The 24,031-nt window shown below is 29.3% G+C and overlaps 1 protein-coding gene and 1 long non-coding RNA gene across 3 annotated transcripts; one reads left to right on the top strand and one right to left on the bottom strand.

Annotated features, from left to right (window-relative positions):
• Nucleotides 1-2,436: 2,436 nt before the first annotated feature.
• LOC114424690 lies at nt 2,437-4,755 on the top strand. The gene is made up of 2 exons (XR_003669057.1): nt 2,437-2,715; nt 4,483-4,755. It is a non-coding gene; the product is annotated as an uncharacterized LOC114424690 (long non-coding RNA).
• Nucleotides 4,756-7,901: 3,146 nt separating this feature from the next.
• Nucleotides 7,902-12,101, bottom strand: LOC114422218 (WAT1-related protein At1g68170-like). 2 transcript variants are annotated; one of them, XM_028388446.1, is made up of 8 exons: nt 11,934-12,099; nt 11,693-11,859; nt 11,389-11,451; nt 10,156-10,272; nt 9,794-10,043; nt 9,247-9,405; nt 8,804-8,955; nt 7,902-8,390 (listed from the first exon to the last, which is right to left on the bottom strand). In XM_028388446.1, the coding sequence occupies exons 2-8, from the start codon at nt 11,836-11,838 to the stop codon at nt 8,165-8,167; spliced, it is 1,113 nt and encodes a 370-aa protein (XP_028244247.1). In that variant the 5' UTR covers nt 11,839-11,859; nt 11,934-12,099; the 3' UTR covers nt 7,902-8,164. The 2 variants fall into 2 exon arrangements, with proteins under 2 accessions (XP_028244247.1, XP_028244246.1); XM_028388445.1 differs by having other exon boundaries at nt 11,693-12,101.
• Between the last annotated feature and the right edge of the window lie 11,930 nt (nt 12,102-24,031).

Genomic DNA, 24,031 nt, shown 5'->3' with positions numbered 1-24,031 from the left:
CTATCTAGATCGAGAAAATGAGAGATTTTGCTAATTGTCATTCTAAAGTATAGGATTTCCTCCGTCCTATTACTGTTCTCTTTAAAAAAATTGAGAATTTTTTTAAATGATAATAAGACTAAATTACTCTTACATTAGAAATATTATTAATACTTTATTTCTTAAAAGAATAATTATTAGACACTAATTTAAAGAAAGACGATAAAGTTGAAAAATAATAAATATTTTTATAATATTATAATGTACAATAAATCATTTGAAAAAGTTATTTTAAGAAGCAAACAAAAGATATTACTAAGAAAAAAAGCTAAGGATGAAGCACACAAGATCATTTGAACAAGAAAATTTCACTAACAAGTGGACAAAGGACCTTGTGCGGTCAACTTCAGGTTTCTACAGTGCAAGTCAACTGCAACTGCATGAATCTCATAATGAATTATTGAGAGGTCTCTCTCAGTACCTCATCTCTATTCGTGGTCTATCTCAAACATCAAATGAGAATATTTTGATACGATTTGTTGTTTGTACCTGCAATTCACCATGAAATTATATTAGTCCAGTTCAAACAATTTGAATGAATGGTTATTATTTTGATAAGTAATATAAAACCTTTTAAAAAAAAATTAAACCATATATAGACTGAATTTATTCTTCCATTCGATGCGAATTATCGAATAGAATATCAAACTAATTAAATTAGTATTTGATACATACGCGTGTGTACGTCAAGTGCGTGTCAGGTAAAATATTTTATTTAATTCCGAGTGGGTTTGTGTGGCTGGGAAATTAATGTAACTAGTTCCAGGTGATCTGCCAGATCCCAATAGATTTTGATTATTTTTAGAAGCAAAAAAAAAAAACATTGATAAAAGAGCACGAGTTGTGCCTAATTCAATACTCGCGTACAATTCTTACTCACTAAGCCAATAGATTTAGGTTCTTATATCTTCTTAGTTAGATAAAACATTAAAAATCTTCCAAGGTTAAGAACATGGGATGAATGTTCTCGGAAAGGGAATTCGTATAGTTGTTTCTAACATTCAGATAATTTTTAAATACTTTTTTCAGCGTGTTTTTTGGACAATAATCAGAGGTTGTGACTCTCAAGTCTCAACTTAATCTACCGCAGAATCTAAAAGGAGAAGCAAATGCCAATTTGGATCTTATATAGAGTACTTGGTTAAATCACAATATACTGTACACACAAAATGTAAGGATCGACATGTAAAGCAGCACAAAAAGGCAGAGGTTAGTGGGGGTCTCAGAATTCCATTATTTTGTTTCTCAATAAACTAAAGAGAGGAAAAACTTTTTAACGTGCTTCCAATTGGAGTGGCGTTGATTGTGATACAAGCATGTTAGTGGATGGTGGTTGTAAATACCAATAGGAAATACATATTTGTAAATTCTAGGTAAAGAACTAATTAAGATGGGAAAAGCTGTGTGACTCTTAATCATACGTTTAATATACAAAACTGGAAATGAATTCCAACAGAATTTCAATTCAAATTTTTTATAGGTAAATATTAATTATTATTTTTTTAATAAAAGGGAACTTGCTATCTTTGTATTTTTTTTAATCTTCCAACCAATTTTATATCGTAAATTTAATCTAATTTGATTCTGAGTTTGATATAAACTCTTTTTTAAAATTTAAATTCAACTCAATTAATGTTTGCAAGCAATGTAACTTCACTAAAATTAATAACCTGATTTGATTTAAAATTATATATATATATATATATATATATATATATATTAATATTAGAGTAATTAAAAGTTATATGAAATCAATAATATATATAGTAGTATTTAATAAGTGTACACTATTCAATAATAGAATGCATATTATTTAAAAATTGTGTTTATTTAAAAAACACAATTTTTAGCTCATTAGTTTTATAAACTAAGTTCAACGAATTAATTATATATTAAATTTGATCTCAAACTAATTTTGAATTAAATCGGTTCATCATTTTCCTTTTTAAAAGACCTTTTAAAAAATTATTAATTTTTTTATTTTGCAATAAAACTGAACAATTAATTTTTTTCCAATTCTATCTTTATAAAGTAACTAGTGTATACATCTAAAAAATATAACTAGTCTATATAACGGGCAGCCTTCTTTTAATATAATATATCAATGCTGGTCCTTCGATTCATTCATATGTACCTTTCCTCTTTCGGTCAGCATCCACTCACCACAAAGGAGCCCTATTTAAATGGACCTAATTTTCTATCAATTCCTGATGCACGAGCAACTACAGCCACAAAAGCAAATTTGGCCTGTTCCATTACAAGCAATAACTCTTTGGTGAAGAGTTTAGTGATATCAATTGCCACCTAAACCTTATGGTGGAAATGAATGACAAAGCCACTTGGCTTCATGCATATATATATATATATATATATATGTACCCGAGCGGAAAACTTAGTGCTGCAACCCCCACCTCCATAATTCCCTAGCTTATTTTTCCTTTCAGTCGCTTCACGTACATTAATTTCTTTTACCTTTTTATCCTACTTAATCTGGTAAATAATTGGCATGCATGATTCTAAAATTCTAAAAGCTAGTTAAGCTATATATCGTACTCCAATCATCCATGCATGCGTCACAGTTGATGATGGGTTTGAACTTTGAAGAGCCGTGGAAGAAAGGTGAAACCAAAAAAAGATCAAAAAGGGCAGAAAGGGTATTCGGGTCCCATTCAAAGTGTACGTACTACCCCCTTTTTACCATCGCATTTTTGTGTGAAGTTGAGGTTCTTACGTTAGTATGTTACTAACTTTCGATTCCTGCAGTCTATGCACACTTTCGTTAGTATGTGTAATTAACATGCTATAGCTATGCATCATTTATCACTAAATGTTCAGCACCATAAGTTTCTGATATTAGAGAGAGAAATATAATCAAACTGGTCGAGCAGAAGTCTTTGACTCGCTAGAATTAAAAAAGCATTTCCCCAATTATTATAACTAGCTAGATTTGCAACAAATTGATAAATAAAAATTGAAAATAGGAAAATTGACAAACAAACTGTGTTTGGATTGGTAGTTAAATTTTAAAAACCATGTTATCCCACCATAATTTTCCACCACACTAATAAATAACTTTTAGGGCTACCACAATTTTTTCAACGTGGTCCACAACATTTTCAAACACTCACAGAACAAAATATTTGGAATTTAACTCAAACAATAATTTAAACATTAAAACAAATTGTTCACAATTTTTTTTGTTTGTACAATGGCAATAATAAAGTTCAAACCTAAAAAATAATGCAAATTATCCTAACTTCTTACCACTAGATCAAATACATATATAGCGTTCATAACCAAATGGCTATGATAGTAAAAATGTGAGCATCTACAAAGATTAACAACTTAGTTAGTGAATAAATGATAAATTTAGTTCCTAATATTATATCTTGTCACATTAATCTTTGAAACTAAGAAAAACTCAAACAAATTACTATTTTTTAAAGTTTCATTTAAGTTCTTAAAATTAATATCACTTTTCTTCATTTTAGTCCCTAATCATATGTTATTATCATTTAAATCTTTGAATTACGGATCAAAATGAAAATAAAAAGTATTTAATTTTAGAGACGACTTAAATGACACTCTAAAACATTTCAAGATTTTTATTTTTTTTATAGTTTTGTGTGGACTAATTTGACAATGAAATGCAATTTGAGAGACTAAATTATTAGTAATTCACTGTTAATTGGTTTAGGCATTTTTTCAATCATGTTGATGCTGGCAGAAACAAACTGAAGAAAAGGACTAGATCAAACACCAATGATAAGTTAGTTCTCTGTTATTTCAAACTATGAAAATAAAGTGAAACTACACATGGAACATTATAGGCATGACTAGCTAGCAATAACACATACATTGTTCTTTAATTTTAACTAATCAAGTTTCATGATAGAGTATGGGTGAAACAAACAAATTAAAAATTAGAAAGCTTTCTATATCCGAGTGGCATGGTAGTATCCTCAAAATACACAAAAAGAAGTCTCCCCCCCCCCCCCCCCCCCCCCCCTTCCTCTCTTTTCCCTGAAATGCCTTCTGTTTTTTTGTTTCTTTAAATAATAAAATATTCAATGGAAAAGGAAAATCCACTACTCCTCTTGTTTGCTACATTCCTTCTCCTTATTTCCTGGACTTTGCATGACTCCTCTTAACCCTTGAAAAGAATCGAACCATTTCCTTTCTTTTGTTGTGTGTGCGTCTTTTTTTTTTTTAAACGCTTTTTAGAATGGGCCTTGACCTTTGTGGGAAAAGAAAACCAATAGTGGCAAATCCCCAATCCACGTTGTGTCTTCCTTCTTTACACTTTTGTGCTTTGCAGTTTCACCTTTTAATTTCCTTTCCTTTCAAGCTCAACCACATTCCACTGTTGTAAGTTGTAACCATCAGCTTTTAACTTTTAAGCCTAGGGCATCTAGGTTGTGTCATGTGTGTGTTCCTTTGCAGTGGCAGTGGATTACTTGGATACGCTTCAAATCTTCAACACGTAAAGGAGAACGACTTGGATGTGTCGCTTGACATAAAAAACGGGTGCAAGTCGTGTCTTGATAAGACATGATTGAAAGTGGAGATTACAAAAAACAAACTAAGGGACATGGAGGCTTGAGCTCAAATGTCATGTTTGGCAGAGGTTCGGTTATAAATGGCGGGTTTTCTTGGTTCTTGGTTGTGAAAATTTTGATCGGCAAATTTTAATTTGGGCTGCCATTTTTTTTTTCATTCATTTTTATTATTTCTTTTCTTTTTTAGTTTTCATCCTTTTTTTTCTTCATTCATTTTTTATGAGATTCATGAAATTGATCTTTTAATGATAATAAAATAAAATAATTAGATAAAATTGGGTATTCATATGACAAAAAAAAAAAAACTCAACAATTCATCCGATATTGAATTGACCAGAAGTTACCACGTAGTTTTTTTAATGTGTCAGAAGTTAGCACGAGTTAATGTGCACATTTTTTTCCTAATTCTTTTGGTTTGGATATTCGGATATTAAATATAATCAAAATATAATTTAGGAACAAATTATATGCATGATTGACATCGACATGAAAATAAATAACTATATATTGTGTAAAGAATAAAAACTAGTAAGAAAAGTAGAGATAATGTTCTCCAACTTTTTTCTTATGCACACAAGTTTCTTTGAACAAGTTTAATTAATTTGAAAAAGTCATTTCAATTGAACTAATGTTAGCACAACTAAAGAATATCTGTAAATCACACTCACGTGTGTGTCTCTCTATATATAACTAGGAAAAGAGAGGCACTTCATGCCTCTTTAATTTTTTTAAATAATATAAAAAAAAGTTAAATGCCGTTAATAAAAAAATATAAAATAAAAAAATTAATAATATAAAAGTAGTGAGAAATTAATGTAAGTTAAAAAAAATTAAAATTTAAAATTTAAGAAATAATTTAAAGGTAAAATTATCTAATGAAAATAGAAAATGATCGATGGATGGCTATTTAATTTTGGTTAATGGGTCAATTTTAATCTGGATAATTGAAAAAATTAATTATTTTTATTACTTTAATATTGTTAAAAATATGAATAAAATGATCTAACAATATGAAAATAAAAAATAGTTATATATATATATATATATATATATATATATATATATATATATATATATATATATATATATATATATATATATATATCCCATTGGGGGGATCCAGGTTATAGGTGTGGGGGAAATTGCTCCCACGAGATTGTTTTAATTGATCTCCACTCATATAATAAAAAAAACTTGCCCCCATAAAAATATAAATATTGTCCAATAGTATGAATTATTTTAAAATGAATGTGAGAAAATATAAGAAATAAAAAAGAGAGAATAAATTAATATCAATTTTACTTTTTTATCCTTCTAATTTTTTATAGTATCCACAATAAAAAATTCATAAAATATTTTAAAAATATAAAAATATATAAAAGATAATTGTAATTTGTAAAAATAAAAGTATTTTATTTTTTTTGTCATGATATTAGGTATTTTGTGATAACTAATGGTATTTTTTTTGTCATAATATTAATGTAAACGATTTCGTGTTCTGACTAAGAAAGAATTTATGTATCTGTACCCTAACACTCCTCTGTATGAGGTCTTAGAGAGATTCACAAGCGCATGAGAGGTGTTTTGTATCCCATCCCCTTAAAAGGAAGATAGAGAAGTCTTCTCGGAAGAGATAGAAAAACGAATCCGTTGTTATCTAACCCCATAATTTAGCATTGTCGTTTCAAACGTTGTCCCTGGAACTTGGCAATGGAATTATGCACCTATATAGAGAGTTGCAGACTTGCAGTTAGTTAATATGGGACTGGTGCATGGTCTTATCTACGGGACCCATTTGGTTCCCCACACCAGTTGGGCCATTGCTTCCTCTACTCCACCTTTTGTTACCCGCACCTCCTTATTTCAAATATCCTGAAACTACCTTCCGTGGAACCTCTGTCTGAAACTGTCACCATTGTTGCTCTTTTTTCCTCTGTCGTCACCACAGTTTCTCCCTTTTCCTGCCTATAAAAGCCTTTGACAACATAGTTGACCTCCACGGGTCACTGTTCAATGATGTTCGTTGCTATGCATCGAAGAGGTAAGTTCCAAGATATTTTTTTCGAATCTTGTTATAATTCCAGATTAGAGAATCTTAAACAGAAAAAAAATTCACACTTCTAGATTACCCATTCCCTAATTATAATTATGATTTCTGGATTGCATGCATAATTCTGGATTGCACATTTCAGAATTATGCATACATAATTTTGGAATGAGTACTTTGGAAAACATGTTTTTCGGATTGTCCATTTCAGAATTATGTATGCATAATTTTAGAATGGACAATCATAAGTGTGAATTTTTCGTATTCCAAATTTTCTAATCCGAAAAGATATCTGGATCTGAAAAAAAAAAAGAACAAAAGATATCTTTGTCTATATTCGAGTTTTCAATGGGTTGCAGAAGCAATTGGCTCTTTGCTGATTCTCAGATTCTGCGTGAATGGTGATTGCATGTCCATGCGACGCAGTGTCTTGCTTTAGTTTGCTGTTTGTCTTGGGCCTTCAGGCCCTCCTTGTCAGAAAAACAAAAAATCTATCCCACCATTTGTCAAAATTAACAAGGTCTTGCTTAAAATAACGCAAACTGGTGTTCTCCTAATACATTATATTACTTGTTTATTTTATTCATTTCTTTTTTGTCGTTTGTGTACATAGCATATTTAAAGTTATGTTTTTGACAAGTTATTCTAATAGTTTAGGAGTTGGTTTGATCAAAATAAACTTTTCAATCCAAATTTATTTCGGTATTTTTTAACGTTTTTTTTATAAGTTATTTCACTTACCTTTTAACTTGTTAGCTATAATATTTTTTTTATCCTCTACAATTTATTTAAAATATTTTTTAACCTTTAAATTAATTAATTAATTAATTTCAACTAAAATATTTATTCACTAAAAAAAATTCAGTTTTAACTAAAATATTTAGTTACTAAAAAATTTGGTAAAAATACAAAATTACAAAGAAGAAAATAAATATATTTTAAAAAATAATATTATTAAAAAAGTTATTCAAATATTTAAAATTGATTTTAATAATATTAATTATATTATATTTTTTTGTGAGAAAAACACATCACAAAAATTAAAGTAATTAACTACGATCATCCATTGTTAGTTTTATTAAAATACCCTTATTTTCTTAATTGAGTAAATACATTGTAGATTTAGAGCTGAAATCTTAATTACTAATATCTAATCGTAATTGTATTTAATTGTCATATTAGTAATGATATCAACAAACACAAATTTTAAATTAATTGTCAGATTAGTAATGAATCATTTACGAAAAGCCAAAGTGTGAATATATAAGAATCTATAAAGATATTTTAACTTACTAATTAGAAAGTGCTTTCCATTTTCCAACACTACCAAAAATGCTTAGCACATTGGTTCGATTTGAAAAGGATGGCAAGATTTCCTTTGTTGGATCTAATCTATCTAGTCGTAGAATTTAATATCATATGTTAAAAACTTATGTGAAGCATTAATATTATAATTTTCTTGTTCTCCGTTGTTTCCCTGATTGTGTTCATTTGAACAATGCCCTTCGTGACCATCTGCTCATGAATCGTCATTATCCCTAACTACTTTTGCAACAATTTCATGGGTTTTGTTTTGGTTGCTTTTATCTTCTTGTGCAGACCTCACCACAATTTCGACGACCGTATTAGATTCATTGTCATGGGGGCTTTGTGCTGGCACTAATTGATTCTTCTTCTTCATCTCTTTACTTTTACCCCATAATACCACATATAAACCACACACAATCAGCACTGCTCCAATTACGCTGAAATTTACCAAAACAAACTCATTTATACAAACGGTCATTGATCATGGATATAAATTAATTTCTAAACATGAAAATTCGAAACAATACTATATACTTAATCATATATATCCCTTAATGATAAACATGAATGCTAATCACTAATCAGGTCCCCACATCTTCAATTGAAGGTTAATAGTGCACATGCATTATTTTAGATAAGAGATATTTATGTACGCAGTATTAAGTTGTCACTTTCTTAAGACTAGGGGCATTAGTTGAATGAATAATTATCAACCGTTCGTAACTACTAATTAATTGCCGGCCTAAGCACTTGTTAATTTCCCTTTGTGGGTGATAAATTAAGTTCTAATGCACTGTGTAAACCAAATTACAATGATTGCAATTCTGAAAATAACAAGGCATGCACATACCAACCAAGGTGTAGCTTCTCGTTCAAAATCGTAGAACCAGCCAAGGCCACCGTCACGAGCATCAGGGGGCTGAAAACAGAGGCAAACAATGGGCCTCTCATGTGGACACACCATGAAATCACAACCACCATCACCCCAGAAACCACAATACCCTACACCAATAATGATAATTTCTAAAATATTTTCATTACACACCATTTTTACATTATTCTTTTAGATAATAAAATTAAAAAAAAAACAATCACACGTACATTTCAATGTGCACATGCTTTTTATCTTTATTTTGATATGTAAAATATAATTATAAAAAAATCCTAAAATAATATATAGCATTATATAAACTTACTAAATTCATGATTATAGCTCAAAGCCAATGCAACTTATATAATTCAATATTATATACACTTATTATTATTATTATTATTATTAAGCAAATATCATACCGTATATGCTGCAGTCAAAAGCCTAATATTCCAACCCAACCTCCACTGACTCCAGTCCCTCTCAACGCAAAGTGCTAACACAATGGACAGCAGTGACCCCCAAAGTGACATCAACGCCGTGCTTGAGTAAGGTCTAGGGTAACTTTCACTCATCTTGGCCTGCACAAAAATTATACAAAATAAATTAAAAACAAAGTTAAATAATGCTAATATTGATTAATTATTTGCAAAATATTTGCCCAACATCCTTTGACAGAGTTGTGACTCGTGAGACAGTTGTATAAGTAAAAAGTAAAAACTAGCTATATCATTGTCCGGAGGCTCCTCAATATACGAGGGTATGGAAAAGAGACATTGAATGCAGTCTTATCTTTACATATATAAAGAGACTTTTTCTGGATTCGAATCCACCCATGACCAAATGGTCATCAAGACACAATTTTACTGATGAGTCAGGACTCGCCCTTAGATGGTTGTATAAGTGAAGCACATAAAAAAAAATGAGAAGTAAACAAGAAAAGGGTTTATTTGCAAAATGAAAATGGACCTGAATGATGAGCCACAATGCATAGCTGATGCCACTAGCCAGGGCGCACAGAGAACCCAAGAGGGTATGAGCACCGGTAGCTGAATGTGCGTGCGTACCGTTTTGGGGATGCAAAAGGTTCAAATGAAAGGACCCGAATTCGATATGCACACCTTTAACGAAAGTAAGTACCATTGCCCCACCAATTCCAATTAATGTACCCACTATTTTGGCCTTTCCTGCTGCTGTTCTCAAATTTAATCTTTCCATACTGATAACAATTCAATAACACAATATATATTCCATTTAGCAAAACATACAAATTTTGACAGAGAATTATTCGATAAATAATAATATTTGAGTCTATATATATATATACTTACCCGAAGCAAACGGCCAAGATAAAGGTTATGCCTGGTATAAGGTTCGACATTGCGGATGCAAACGTTGCAGAAGTTAAAGCCAGGGCTTGTAAGTAGAAATTTTGAGCTAATGATCCCCTGCATATTAAATCATAGGCTAGCACCTCGTCACTTTAAGTGAAATAATATAGTCAATTACAAATAACATATCTCCATGAATTGATCTATTCCTTCAAGACAAGTAATGCGGAAAAAAATCAATCCCTATATATTAAAGACAAGGAAAAAATATGTTAAGGCAGTTAGAATTTTTGCTTAACATAAATTACTTTAGTTATATAAACTAAGATTTTTAATTAATAAGCATTCTTATTTACTAATTTATAACTAATTTTTCTTTCATTTCTATTATTATTTTAAAATATATTTTCTTATACTTAATCATTTTTGTGTTACTTTATTAACTATTTTAATAAGTTTCTTATCTATTTTGATATACTTCATATTAATATTAATTTGTAATAAAATGTTCAATATTCAATTTTTAAATATGTTAGTAATAATTGAAAATTAATAAAAATTAAAACTATAATTATGTAAAATTATATTTTGATTTATAAAATAAATGTAGAATTTAAAGAAACAATGTAAATATATACTTTATTTTTAACTATTTCAACAATTATTTTATCAAAAACTTCTAATTCGAAAAACTAACAAGTATACAAAAAAGGTGACCATGAATTTGAACATGAAAATATAGTTATCTTTCAATTATTAAAAATTACACACACACGCATCTGGGCTGCTCTGATATCTAAGAAGAACCCAAAAAAAGAGAGTAATATGTTGATTTATTTCATAAAATAAAAATTGGTGTTTTATTCATAGAAAGTTCCTGAAAAGTTGCCGCGTCATGGGAGACACATGCAGAAGCAAAATATGGTTTGATATTGAAACTCTAGACTAGAAGGAGATGGCGTAAATATAGCTACAAACACAAACTGATGGTGCAGAAAGAGTCACGCATGCTTAATTAAGAGGTCTATATATATGCATGTGTTGTTGTACAGAAGAATTGGTCTCCCCATATAATTCACCCTCCATCTTTATACAAAATTGAAATCGACTTTTGTTTTCGCTGCAAATTAAGTTTGAATTAAAACTAAAGCCGAAAGAAGAACATCGTCAAGGAAACGATGATGAAGGAGCAGGTCAATAAATTAAAATTAAAAGACTTACATACATACATACCCAAATAAGCCGCAAAGAAATGACTGAAACAGTACCGTCCAAGTCATCTTTGTCCTCTTCTTCCTGCCAATCATGCATATCAACGACAAAATTAGTTTGGTATTTGTCTTCATTATTGCTTCTTAGATCACTTTTTTAAAGCAGTAATGAAAAAGCATGCACAAAGTGGGCTTAATAATTCCATCAACTAATATTTAAAACATATAGCAGTGCCTAGTTGATATATATATATATATAAACAAATTAATAAAGATGAATGTTGTGAAAACTGAGAAGCTAGCTAATGAATTATTGAAGAATGAACCTTTCAACGATGAGAGCAAGTGGAGCAATGAAAACTGTGGCGAATACAAAGCGGTAAGCAACAACGACCCTCAAGCTCATGCCATCGTTTACCGCGAACTTGTAGAAGACATTGACCCCAGCAAATGCTATTTGCACCACTACCATTAGCAGCACAGGCTTCAATCCCTGCACCACATTGCACACATCCTTCATCTTTCTAATTACTATTAATTTGTTAAACTATGACCACTGTACGTTACCACGGCCAACCACCAATGGCAGCGTTACAATATGGTGGAAATTAATAAAACTGGTACTGGCCTGCTTGCTAGCTAAGTTAGTACTGTAATTTTATAGTAAAATGTAATAATGGAGAATTAGAGAAACGAGGAGTGTTGGTGAGGGAGTAGATGAAGGGAGAAGAGGGTATTTATGCGCAATCCAGGTTCCAAAGATGAAAGAGGCAGCATTTGTTTCTTTCCCACGTCACCCTCTGTGTACCTAATACAACTACTACTACTGTTAAAAAGACACACGATTCTAGCTCTTGCTTGACACGTGCCAACACCGTCTTCCCCTGCTGCCACTAACATGCGTCAGTGTTCGGTGAACTTGTAGGATAGAAGTTAACACCTGATTAAACTGCTTTCAGGTTGGTCTAATTTAGGATCAGATCCATAGAGTCAAATGAAAAGAAATAAAAATAAACCGAGATATTTTTTTTTTAAAATTAGAGTAGAATATAAAAGTGTCATTCCATCTTATTTTATTCTTTATTTCACTTATTTTTTGTTCTCTTAATTCAGTACAAACAAACACACCTTTAATCAGATTTTGAATGAATTTTTGGTGTATTTGAGCAGAAAATTTTGAATAAAATCATAATTGTATAACAAATATTACATTGAAGAGAGAGAAAAGAGAAGTATGATTATGTAATAAAAATAAATAGGAAAAAATATTATATAAATGATGAGAAAGTAAAAAATTATATACATTTTTGTTAACAAAACACTTAATATATTTATTTATTATTCAATATTTACTTTTTAAATATTAAGAAGACTTATTAAAAAAATGTAACACTATTGAAGAGTTATTATTTATTTATTCTTTTATTAATTGATAATAAAATTTATCAATATCAACCTTAAGACTTACGTGAAGAAATTGAAAGTAGAAATTTTATTCAAAGATTAAATCTCTTCCATTTTGTTATGAAAAATTAAGATTATTAATTTTTTAGAAGTTTAGTTCAACTTTTCCTTTTCTTTTATTTATAAAAATGTGTTTGAATTAATATCTCTATCTAAATAAAAAAAACGGTAAATAAAAACAAGTCAACTACTACCTAAGATTCTATTACACTGTTTGAGATATAGAGGCTTATTTTAATTTTTTTTAAGAAAAAATGAATTATTATACTATTTATCTAATCCTAAAATATTTAAATAACTATATCTACTTTAATATAAGGAGACAATATTTCGTTTAATTTGACGGAAGCCGAATATGAAAACCCAATTAAATATAATTTGTAGGTTTATAAGAGATTCAATTATAAACTTTTAAAATAAATTATTTACTTAAAAATTTAAATAATTTAAAGATAAACATAGTAATTAAACCATATATAAGTATAATAAGTATTATGAATAATTTTAATTTTAAGAGATTAGTTATTTAAAATCAATCTTCAGGAGTAATGATAGAAAAACTATTAAAAATAAGATAAATAAATAAATAATATTAGTTAATTAGTCTCGATCTAATTTTAAATATTTAAAAGTGAAAATATTTTATTAGAAGAAAGTAATTTATTATATCAAAATCTAAAAAATCATTTATTTTTTAGTACTATTATTAAATGTTTGAAATTAGTCTTTAAGTGTTGATGTTAATGAAATAGAAGGAAAAAAATTTACATAAATTTTTTTAAAGGCATGAAAGGACATTATATAGATCAGGAAAATTAATTGTTAGTATTTTGGTAAAATATATTTTCAATCTTTGTACATTCAATTCAATGAAACATTATTTTAGTCTCTAAACTTCAATTTTAATCAATTTAATTCCTAACTTTACAAAAATAATGGTTTTTGTCCCTCATCACAAATGGTTTACATATGTGAAAAGGGATGCCAATCACTGTTTTTTTTTTATAAAAAAAAAATAAGGAATCAAATTGTTCAAAATTAAAATACGTGGAATAATCTCTATATATTTTTACCTTACTAATTCTAACCATTTTTCTTCCAATTTGAACTTGTTTAGGAAAATGAGAAGATTAAGAGAGAATGTTCATTGAAAAATATTTTTTATTTTATTGTATTTAAAAAAATGGTGTAAATAGTAACATATTTCTATATAAAATGGGAAGATATTTTTTTAAAAAAATATTATTCTTTATTCATTGTTCTTGCAATCTATTCGAGTAAATATAATTTAATGTTTTCAGGAAATTTACTAAAGCATGTTATTTTACCAAAAAAAAATTATTAATAATTTGTATTATTATTATGATTATTTATGCTTTAATATTTTCATCATAAAATAATATATATATATATATATATATCATTAATTTCACAAATTTTTATGATAAAATATCTTTATTTGAAAAGGTTATAACTATTTAAGAAGTTAAAATATAATTATAAGTGAATATAATATTTACATAAAATCAATAAATAAAAGTAATATAAAAAATAATCAATGTTTTCTTTATTTTTTATTATTTTTTAAGATGACTAATATTTTGCAGTAAACAAAATGTCTAATAGTTTGAAACAAAACAAAATACTCAAGATACCTATAAGTTTTTTTTTTTTGACGGACAAAGAAGCCTGTAATAGAAAACAGAATAAATATTATTTTGTTAACTAGTTAGTGTCTTTCGGTGTTTGGACAATTTTTCCAGTTTGTCATTTACATCGATCTTAATCTACCCATAGGAATAAAAGAAGCAAATACCATTTTGGATGTTATAATAAAATATCTTTCTTTGACAAGGCTATCATTATTTAAAAAGTTAAAATATAATCATGTTTATTTAAATGTTTACATAAAAAATGAATTGTTGAAATACAAAGAAGTGGAGTCCTATATCAAGTAGAAATAAAAAAGTTAAACATCATATAAATGAAAAGAAAATTTATAAATTTAAGTTTTAAGGTTTTGGATTAAGGTTATATAATTATTCATGATCCATTAGTGTAAATTTTCTCGGTATTTACCCTCCTCGGTTGTACAACAATTGATATCAGAATTGATTGTTTAACTTGATGACCATCTCAGACTAGTAGGATGATGGTAAAAGATTCATGGATATGGAGATCTCTTATATCCAAAATCTTTCTAGTGACTGAGTCCATGCATAGAGGTTAGGTAGCGGCTTTCTAAGGTGTTATGATGAGGTAAAGTATTAGAGCATGTCGACGACAATGACTAGATGAGCCGAGATAAAAATAAAAAAGTTGAACACAAGTGAAGAAAAGACTCATAAATTCGAACCTTAAGACTTATTTATATAAATCTCCATAATGTTTACCCTAGGTTGTGCAACATAAATAAAGGCGATATAAAAAACAATTAATGCTATCTTAATTTTTTAAGGTGACTAATATTTTGAAGAAGAAAAATACTCAAAGAAACCTATAATACTAATGCTTTGTTAATTAGTGTCTTGGGGTCTTTGGACAATTAATATTTGGAGTTTGTCATTTACACCTTAATCTACCGTGCATAAAATATAAGAACCAAATACCATTTTGGATGTTAAGCACACAGATTTGGATAACGTCCATGAAGACACACTAGACCGAAAATTAAAGAAGGAAATGAAAAGTTGCAGAAAGGCTATGGCCACTTAGTGGGGTCTTATAATTCCATTAATTCATCAAGAATCAAAAGAGGGACGTGTGTCTTGAAGCTATCTATTGCAGCTTCTGACGTGCTTCCAATTGCAATTTGTTGGAATGATGTTGATAGCGATATAAGCATGTGCACACTTACAAGTGCCACTAAAAGACATTGGCATGTTATTGGGACAAAGAACTAAAATGGGAAAGGTTGGTCAGAGTATGTCTAATAGGTTCTTTTAAAGAGTTTCTTAAGTGGACAAACAGTTTTTTTATAGTTTTTTTTATGGGAACAATTTTACGCGGAGAATTTTTTTAAAATAAAATTTGTATTTTATGCATAAAATAGTTTCTTAATAATAAAAATAATATTTATTTGACACATACTAATACTATAATTAAATCATAAATTAATAAAAATATAAAAATATGAAATTTTTGAAATTTTCTAAAAATTTTATCATAAACAAAATTATGTATCAATTTTTTTCAATAACACCGTGAGGATAAAAAAAAATCATGTAGAAACCATAAAAAATAAGTTAAGAAAACAAATTAAAAAATTCTCAATGTTATTAGTTCTTACCTGAATCACATCACATGGCTGGTGTTAATTAAGCAAGATCTTCACTTAATTAGTCAGCTGGCAACAAATATCCTAGTACTACATCCTTCATGAAGCAAAGTGCGGCGTACGGCAAACGATATTTTATCTATGATGATATGTGTGCTAATAATTCATATAAATATCATTGTGTTTCATCTTGCTTATATCTTTTAAAATTAGTATAATTGTTAGAAATTACTATAAATAAATTATACTCGGTTGGATTCAATTTTATTCTTATAATATTATTATATAATTAATTTTAGAAAATTTATTCTAATTTTAATTAGTAGTTACCCGAGTTTAAAAATTGAATTTCTTTTTGCAGGTGTGAATAAATTTAATGATTCGCTCACTTTTTTTTTAACGATATACGACTATTAATAAGTATAATGCGTCACTCGATCTTAATTCAAGTCTCATCAAACCAGTGTTTTTTTCTTCTTAAGATTATTGATTTTTTTATGGGATATAATTAATTTTTTTAATTAAGTCGGACGGAATTATTATAAGCAAATTTTTTTTTTAAAATATTTAACATAACTCTGTATTAAAGACTTGAATTATTTTAAACCCTTTAAGTTAAAATAAAACAATCCCGTTAATTGATGTACAAAACTTAATGATATCAAACTTTTTTTTGTGTGAAGTATAATGAAATCAAACTACTGTACTTCTTGATTAATATAGAATGGGTTATGTCATCTTGTTTATATCTTATTGATGCCTAACGTATATAAAGTTTAACAAAATTTTAAATTTTTTGACGAATAATATAGCCATTTTAAATAAAATGTTTTTTTATTTGTGCTTCTAAATGTTTTGAGCTGAAATTTAATTATTATTCAATTTTTGGTAAAAAAATAATATAAGTGAAATACTTAATTTATAGACTTGGTACTTTAATAGAATGGCCTATTGGTAGTGTAGTACTGTACTACGAAATTTTGACAGTTAGAAGGGTTATGTGGTTTGGAAGACTTTGGACGAAGAAAATGCAAAAGATGCTATTATTGTGATTTGTGAAGAGCACCTTCATGATAGACTAGAGATGGAAATGTCCTGGAACTAATTAGATCACTTTGAGATCTACGTACGTACCTTGCTCTTTAACTCGTGTGCTTGTACAACTGATTCGTTTTTCTTTTTACTAGCTTGCTTTCAGATTAACTTGTCATGATCGATGGATTTCTCTAATCAAAAGTAATATAATCCTTGACCTGTCCCTTCCAAATTTATCTTATGATCTTCCCATCTTAACCACATGAAACTCTATAGTAATGGTTGTAGAATAAGTGATGATTCACTCAAACAAAACGTGGTGTCTTCACGAAAGTGATTATAATTAAACGGTTTAAATGAAACAAATAACATATGTGATCAAATTATCTAACTCTTTCGTATTCACTTATGCTATATTCACATTATTAACCAACAAAGGAATGAACTCATATATGATAGGAAACTGGATTTGATTTTCATTGTCAAATGTTTGAATTTTGTCCGTGAATAATCTATAAGTATTTTTGTAATCGTTTGTTGAACTTAAGGTTTGTTCTGATCCTAATAAGCCTCTAGATTTCAACTCATTAATTAATTCGTATATTAATTAGTAAATGAATGGTAACTAATATTGTACATATTAGTTAGAATTTTAAAATAATTTTGATCTTAGATGAGAGATCACAAGTATCTTTCAATTCATTGTGTGAGAGATTAATTACACTTGCGATGTATGAGTGTCGTTTATCCAAGAAATTTTTACGCACAATGAAAATTAAATGTAAATTCTCCCTCGAAATAAATTGTTCTCACTCATATAAACACAATAAGATATTACAACATTGTGTCAACCCTTTTTATTAGAATTTTAAAATAATAGATAAATACTACATTAGTATAGAGTATACACTTGCTTGATTAATGAGTGTATTAAATAATGAGGTAAGTAATATACAACATTAAACACGTGCAAATTGGAATTAATGAATACTTATAACATATATTAAGTGGCAAAACGTACAACGGTAAACTAAGTACAAAACCAAATAATAAATAAGTGGCCACTTACCATTTCGATTAATGTATTGCCTTACGGACAAGATAAAGTAGCAAATAGAAGTCTAGTAAGTTAATAACAAAGACAACTTTGATTGTACAAGCATGTTTCCCTCTCTCTTCTGTTGCATTTTTCTAATTCTAATTTACATGTTTTTCTTTTCATGCATGCTTACCTATGAGCTGAGTGGGTGGTTGTGAAGAATTTAAAGAACAATGGAATTCAAACCTTCTGGAAAATCATCTCACTCTTTCTGGTTTCTCACTTCTCTGTTGAATGAAAGTTATAAATTAATATAATATTATTTTCGTTATATTTTTAAATGAATTCTTTAATTTTTCAAAAGTTGAAGATAATAGTAGTATTAATTATTAATATATATATATATATATATATATATATATATATATATATATATATATATATATAAATATATCTTAATTTATGTACGATTTTTAAATCTTGTAAATATTTGTGAAAAAAATAATAATAATAGTAATAAAGATTTTTTTTGTTAATCCTTTGGTTCATAAAAAAAATGAACCCAAACTAATCCAAAGTTTGATTAAGAGGTAAGTAAAGCATGATCATAAATTATTTTTTCAAAGAATCAAACTCGAATAATATTTAAAAGATTCAATCTGATTGAGTTAGGATATTGTTCACCACTTGCACGAAGAAAGGTAAATTTGGCTACTTGAACTACAAAAAATGCTTCCAAAGATGATTGTTTGTGGCTTTCCACGAAGATTTTTAACTGCCTTTAAATCTGTTATCATGAAAAGTCAACACTTTCTACAACAATTTTTAAATCATCTTAGAATTTCAAATTCTACATAAGTTTTCTTAGAAATTACCTTAGAATTTTTTTTTTTAAATGTTAAAAACTTAAGGATTCTAAGACAATTTTTTCAGAAACCGTCTTAGAAAAAAGACTTTCTAAGATGATTTTTTCAAAAATTGATGTTTTTTTTTTATTTTGTTTTATAGATAGGTCTAATGCTAGATTATACCAAGTTTTGAACCTCATAATTCTAATCTAGTAGTATATAATTGTTTAAAATAAATAAAGCTATGATACTAAAACCTAAACTTTAAAAATATAGGGACCAAAATCATAATAGAAAAAAATTAGAGTGACCAAAAATATATTAGAATCAAATATATATATGTGTGATTTCATCACACCAATCCAAATATAGTCTCACCTATAAGGTTAAATACTTCATTGAGCATCTTGGCATCAAAGTAATAACAAATTAAATAAACATTAACAAAGTTACAACCAAATTATCAATATTCTTTAAATTGATAAGAAGGAAGAAAACCATCTCAATTGAAATAGGATCCATGATTTGTTTATCAGCAGGTGCTTTGAAAAGCGTATTGCCACTTGTAGCACGGAACAACATCTTTTCAAACGTAAGAACTTTGGATTTGTAAATTATTCCACTGATAAATCTTTTAAGCCATGTAGAAGTTGCAGGTTGTAAACTCTAAGATTAAGCATCATACTTAGCTAAGATCAAACACAGTAAAATACTCATCATCATCATCATCATTTAGGACTTCAATCCTAAGCTTTTTTGTGGGAAATATAGGATTTGGAGGTTCTGTATGAAGCAACACTGCTATTGTTATGAGTAACTGAAAGTTGAGGTACTTCGACTGTACCCTTGCCATGTTCTTCATTTCTTCTAATTCTTTTTCATAGTGGATAATCTACAATTCATTGATTATTGATGAAACACAAAGTATTCGTAATGCTAAAAGCACTAGATATTAAGTAATCACAGACATATTTTAATTTGTATATTTATAAGAAAAATAATAATTTACTAGTTTCTTTGGTGAACAGACACAACTCATGAATGAGGAAAGTTTTATTTAGCACAGGATCGAAATAAACATGCAATGGACTAAAAATGGGTGTGTGAATTTAAGGTGGAAAACTGCAGAGTTAATAAGTACTAGTAATTATTAAAAATTTAATGAACTAGATTGTATTGAAACACAAGTACATGAATTTAAAGAATGAAATTCGTAAAAACTAATCATAATCATAATGTATACAATCAATGTGACTTGCAAATAGACTACTTAGATATAGGCTTCTCTTGGCATATTGTTGCTTGTTATTTCCAATTAATGCCAATATATTGGAATTATGTAATGCAATACTTGATTCTCTAAAGATAAAGCATAAGAGAGAACATAGAATATACAAGAAAATTTGTTGTTGTCATTCCCCAGTATTTCAATGCCACCAAATCATACGCTCTAGCTACTTTTTCTTCTTTGTCATAACTTCTTGCAGATACACAAGAAATTATATTTGTGAAGATCAACTAAAAATCACATGATGTCAATATTATGAGGAAAAAAATGTTTCTATTTTTTTATTATACGTACATTCACAATGTCAATGAAAATAGTAGAATCATATTTTCTCTTTTATTTAACTATCCAGTCCCTAAATAAATTTTAATATTCTTTTGTATGGAAAAAAGTTGACCCAAAAAAAAAATATAAAAGCCTATTTGTGAAGATCAAAACAAAAAGAACTATACTATACATTACTAATATTAATTAATTAAACATACAAAATATGCCACTTTTTTGCACTCACCCAAGTAAATTGCAAAAACGAAAGTGTTGACGAAGGTGATACCCCATTGAAGAGATCAGGGACAACAAAAAAATTAATTCAAGTTAATACTAATGAATCTTAGATCTTTTTTTAAAAAAAATGCAATATATAGAGACGATGATTGAACCAAAACTCTTGGCAATGTATGAGAAAATTAATTAATTTAATCTCACCTTGCTTTCCTTTGCAAGTTTGTCATTCTCTTCTACTACTATTGTCCCACAGGGGAGCCTCGTATCTACCTGTCCATCTATGCCTTCAAAATCAACAAACCTTAGCTAACTCCATCATTGCACATTATACAAACACTGGAAACCAAAATCTACCATGGAGATTCAGAGGTGAAGGTGAAGCCAAAGTGAAACTTTAGAAATTAACCAAAAACAAAAATAAAAGATAAAAAATGGAACTTTTATAGGATTTCAAGTTTTTAAGCCACACGAAAAAACTTTATTTCTTACACAAGCTTTTGGGAATCAAACTCTTCTTGGTCAAAAAATGCATCTATTATGCTGCCTCATTATACACCATAACACAACTCCCCACACCACCATTTTGACCTCTTCAACATGGCTCCTCAACAATCTTCTCTGCTACATAAAATGCATTGAGGCTATCCCAAGGAGGACTAAAGTTGAAAAAGACATCATTGCTAGACTCCTCAGTCAAAGCACAGAGGACATAGGGTAAACTCTAATGGAACTTTTCTCATAGCCAGATTTTATCTCGAAGGGAGTCGCTGAAGCAAGGTCCTACAAATGAGAATTTGGACCTTTGGTAGCACATGCATTTGGCAAATGTCATTAAACATATGACACAATTACCTTCCTTCTTTCAACTCACTAATAGCCAAGTAGGCCAAATTCATCAAGTACCCTCCATTAGATTCTTGTAACCACACCCAAGAGTACTCCTCATTCATCTTTATTGACACTTGGTCCTATATTTCATGTAATTCCAATCTCATATTCTCTTCCCACATAAAACAATTTCTCATCCAAGTAAGATTACAATGCCACATTTCACCTCTTCATTCAACCATATTATCTATAGTATATGTTTGTTGAAGTGAGATAAAAAAAAAAATAGTCTAGGAAAAATATACACCAAATTTTCCCTTCCCAACCAATTATCAAACAAAAAGCTCACCTTCCCACCATTCCCAATCTTCCATTCCACCATTGTATCAAACCAATTCAACACATCTTGTCCCCCACCAAGTAAGCACAAATTTATCCACTAAATGGAAGGATCTTTTTTGGAAAATTTGCATCCACAAGACCTTTCCACCCCCTCCTCCCATATTTCAATTCAAGAACTTTAACCCAATAAGTCTCACTTTGGAAAAATAAATTCCATCTCCACTTACCTAACAAAGCTTCATTGAAATAGACCAAGTCCCTAACCCTAAGCCCCCATAACTTTCTTGCCAAAAAAACTTCCTCCGCTTGACCAAGATATTTTCCTTTCATTTGATCTCTCTCGCCCCCATAAGAAATTCTTTTGCAATCTCTCATTATTTTTAACCACATCCATATGCATCTTATAAAAAGACATATAAAAGAAGAGGGAAAGAAGAAGTTATCAAATTAAGCAAGCAAACCCTTCCCGTAATGGATAAAGTTTTGTGCTTCCAAGAGTGCAATCTTTTAGTGATCTTGCCTACTATGGGCTTCCATGTCTCTTCCCTCCTTGGGTTTGCATCAATAAGAACACCAAGGTAGATGTTAACTCGTTGGCAAGTGTATCAAATCATCACAAGTAGTAAAGTTCTCGGAAGTCCGAGTATCGAATCCACGGGAACTTTGTTTGTACTTAGATTAATGCAAACTCAATTTAAAAGCAAGAGGTAATAATTTAAAATAAAAGATAAAGAAAGATAGAAGATAAGGTAAAGAAAAGATAAGATATTTAAAGATAAAATTAGAAGATAAAAGAAAAAAGATAAAAGATTGAAAGATCAAAATAGAAGATAAAATATTTAAATTGTGATATGATAAAGATAACTACTTCTACGAAATTCAAATAAAGGAGAAATAAAATCTATATAATAAAATTGCTAAAACCTAACAAGTCTATTCAGCCTAGATATATGGATTCAGGATTTGTCTGTTATCAATACCAGTTAACTAATTATGCCCTACATCTATTCATCTACTTGTCCCTGATGCCTCACGATGACAAGCCTACCTTAATTACCTATCTTCCAAATGCCCTTTGCGAAGACTCAATAACTAAGATGCATTATGATTACATTCTAGATGTTTGCTGAAGCATGGGCATTGGGGCATTAAGTCGTGCTAACCCAATAATTTCTTTCTTTTATTGTTCTATTAAGCGTTACCCTCTCCCAAGTGGCCTAACCCTTAAAACCGATTCACGCATTCATTCCTTATCCCTAATTAGGCTTTACCCTATCCCGAGTGACCTAAAGACTAACAGAAAATAAAGTCTGAGATGCAGAATAAGCAAGAAAGAAAAGCAGATAAAAGAACCTGGAAGGAAACCCCTCTAAAGATAATCCGATAATTTCTTCCTTTTAGTGTTCTCTTAAGCGTTACCCTCTCCCGAGTGGCCTAACCCTTAAAACAGATTCAAGTATTCATTCCTTACCACTAATTAGGCTTTACCTTCTCCCGAGTGGACTAAACCCTAACAGAAAGTAAGTTCAGAGATACAAGATGTAAAAAGAAAGAACGATAAATAAATAAAGAACCTGGAGGAAATTCCTCTTTTTATTGATAACTCTTGAAATGCTCTATACATCATTGGCTTTTTAGGCCTGCCAGGCCCTAGCTAGGGGATTAGCCACCCATGGTCATGAGGGCTTTACAATGAGAGGAGGGGTTAAAGAAAGAAAGGGAGTAAATGAAACCCCTAGGAGAAGGGGGTTCTGTGGTTGTGTGTTCTGTCCCTTGGACTGACCCTCTATTTATAGTTGCTGAAGTGAGCTTTGGGCCTTCGTAGGCGCGCTTAGCACGACACCCCGCGCTTAGCGCGTGTACTTCCTGGTCCGCTTAGCCCGTGACACGCGCTGAGCGCACATATTGGGTTGGGCCTTCTTCAAATTTTCTTCTTTTCTTCAATTTTTTTACCCTTTTTGCTTGTTACACCTCCAATTTTTATATCTGCACCCAAAAATTCAATTTAATTAATTTTCTAACTTTTAATCACAAATAACT

The sequence above is a fragment of the Glycine soja genome, chromosome 8, assembly GCF_004193775.1.
Source record: "Glycine soja cultivar W05 chromosome 8, ASM419377v2, whole genome shotgun sequence".
In the NCBI taxonomy this organism is placed as follows: Eukaryota; Viridiplantae; Streptophyta; class Magnoliopsida; order Fabales; family Fabaceae; genus Glycine; species Glycine soja.
This window is presented reverse-complemented; position numbering and strand designations above follow the sequence as displayed.

Excerpts from the sequence above, each read along its gene's own strand:
- LOC114422218 (XM_028388445.1), bottom strand. The coding sequence starts at position 11,886 with ATGAAGGATGTGTGCAATGTGGTGCAGGGATTGAAGCCTGTGCTGCTA. Across the intron at positions 10,273-11,388 it reads TTTCTTTGCGGCTTATTTGG|GGGATCATTAGCTCAAAATT; the intron begins GTATGTATGTAT and ends TTTAATATGCAG. Across the intron at positions 8,956-9,246 it reads TTTTGACTGCAGCATATACG|GGTATTGTGGTTTCTGGGGT; the intron begins GTATGATATTTG and ends TTATTGGTGTAG.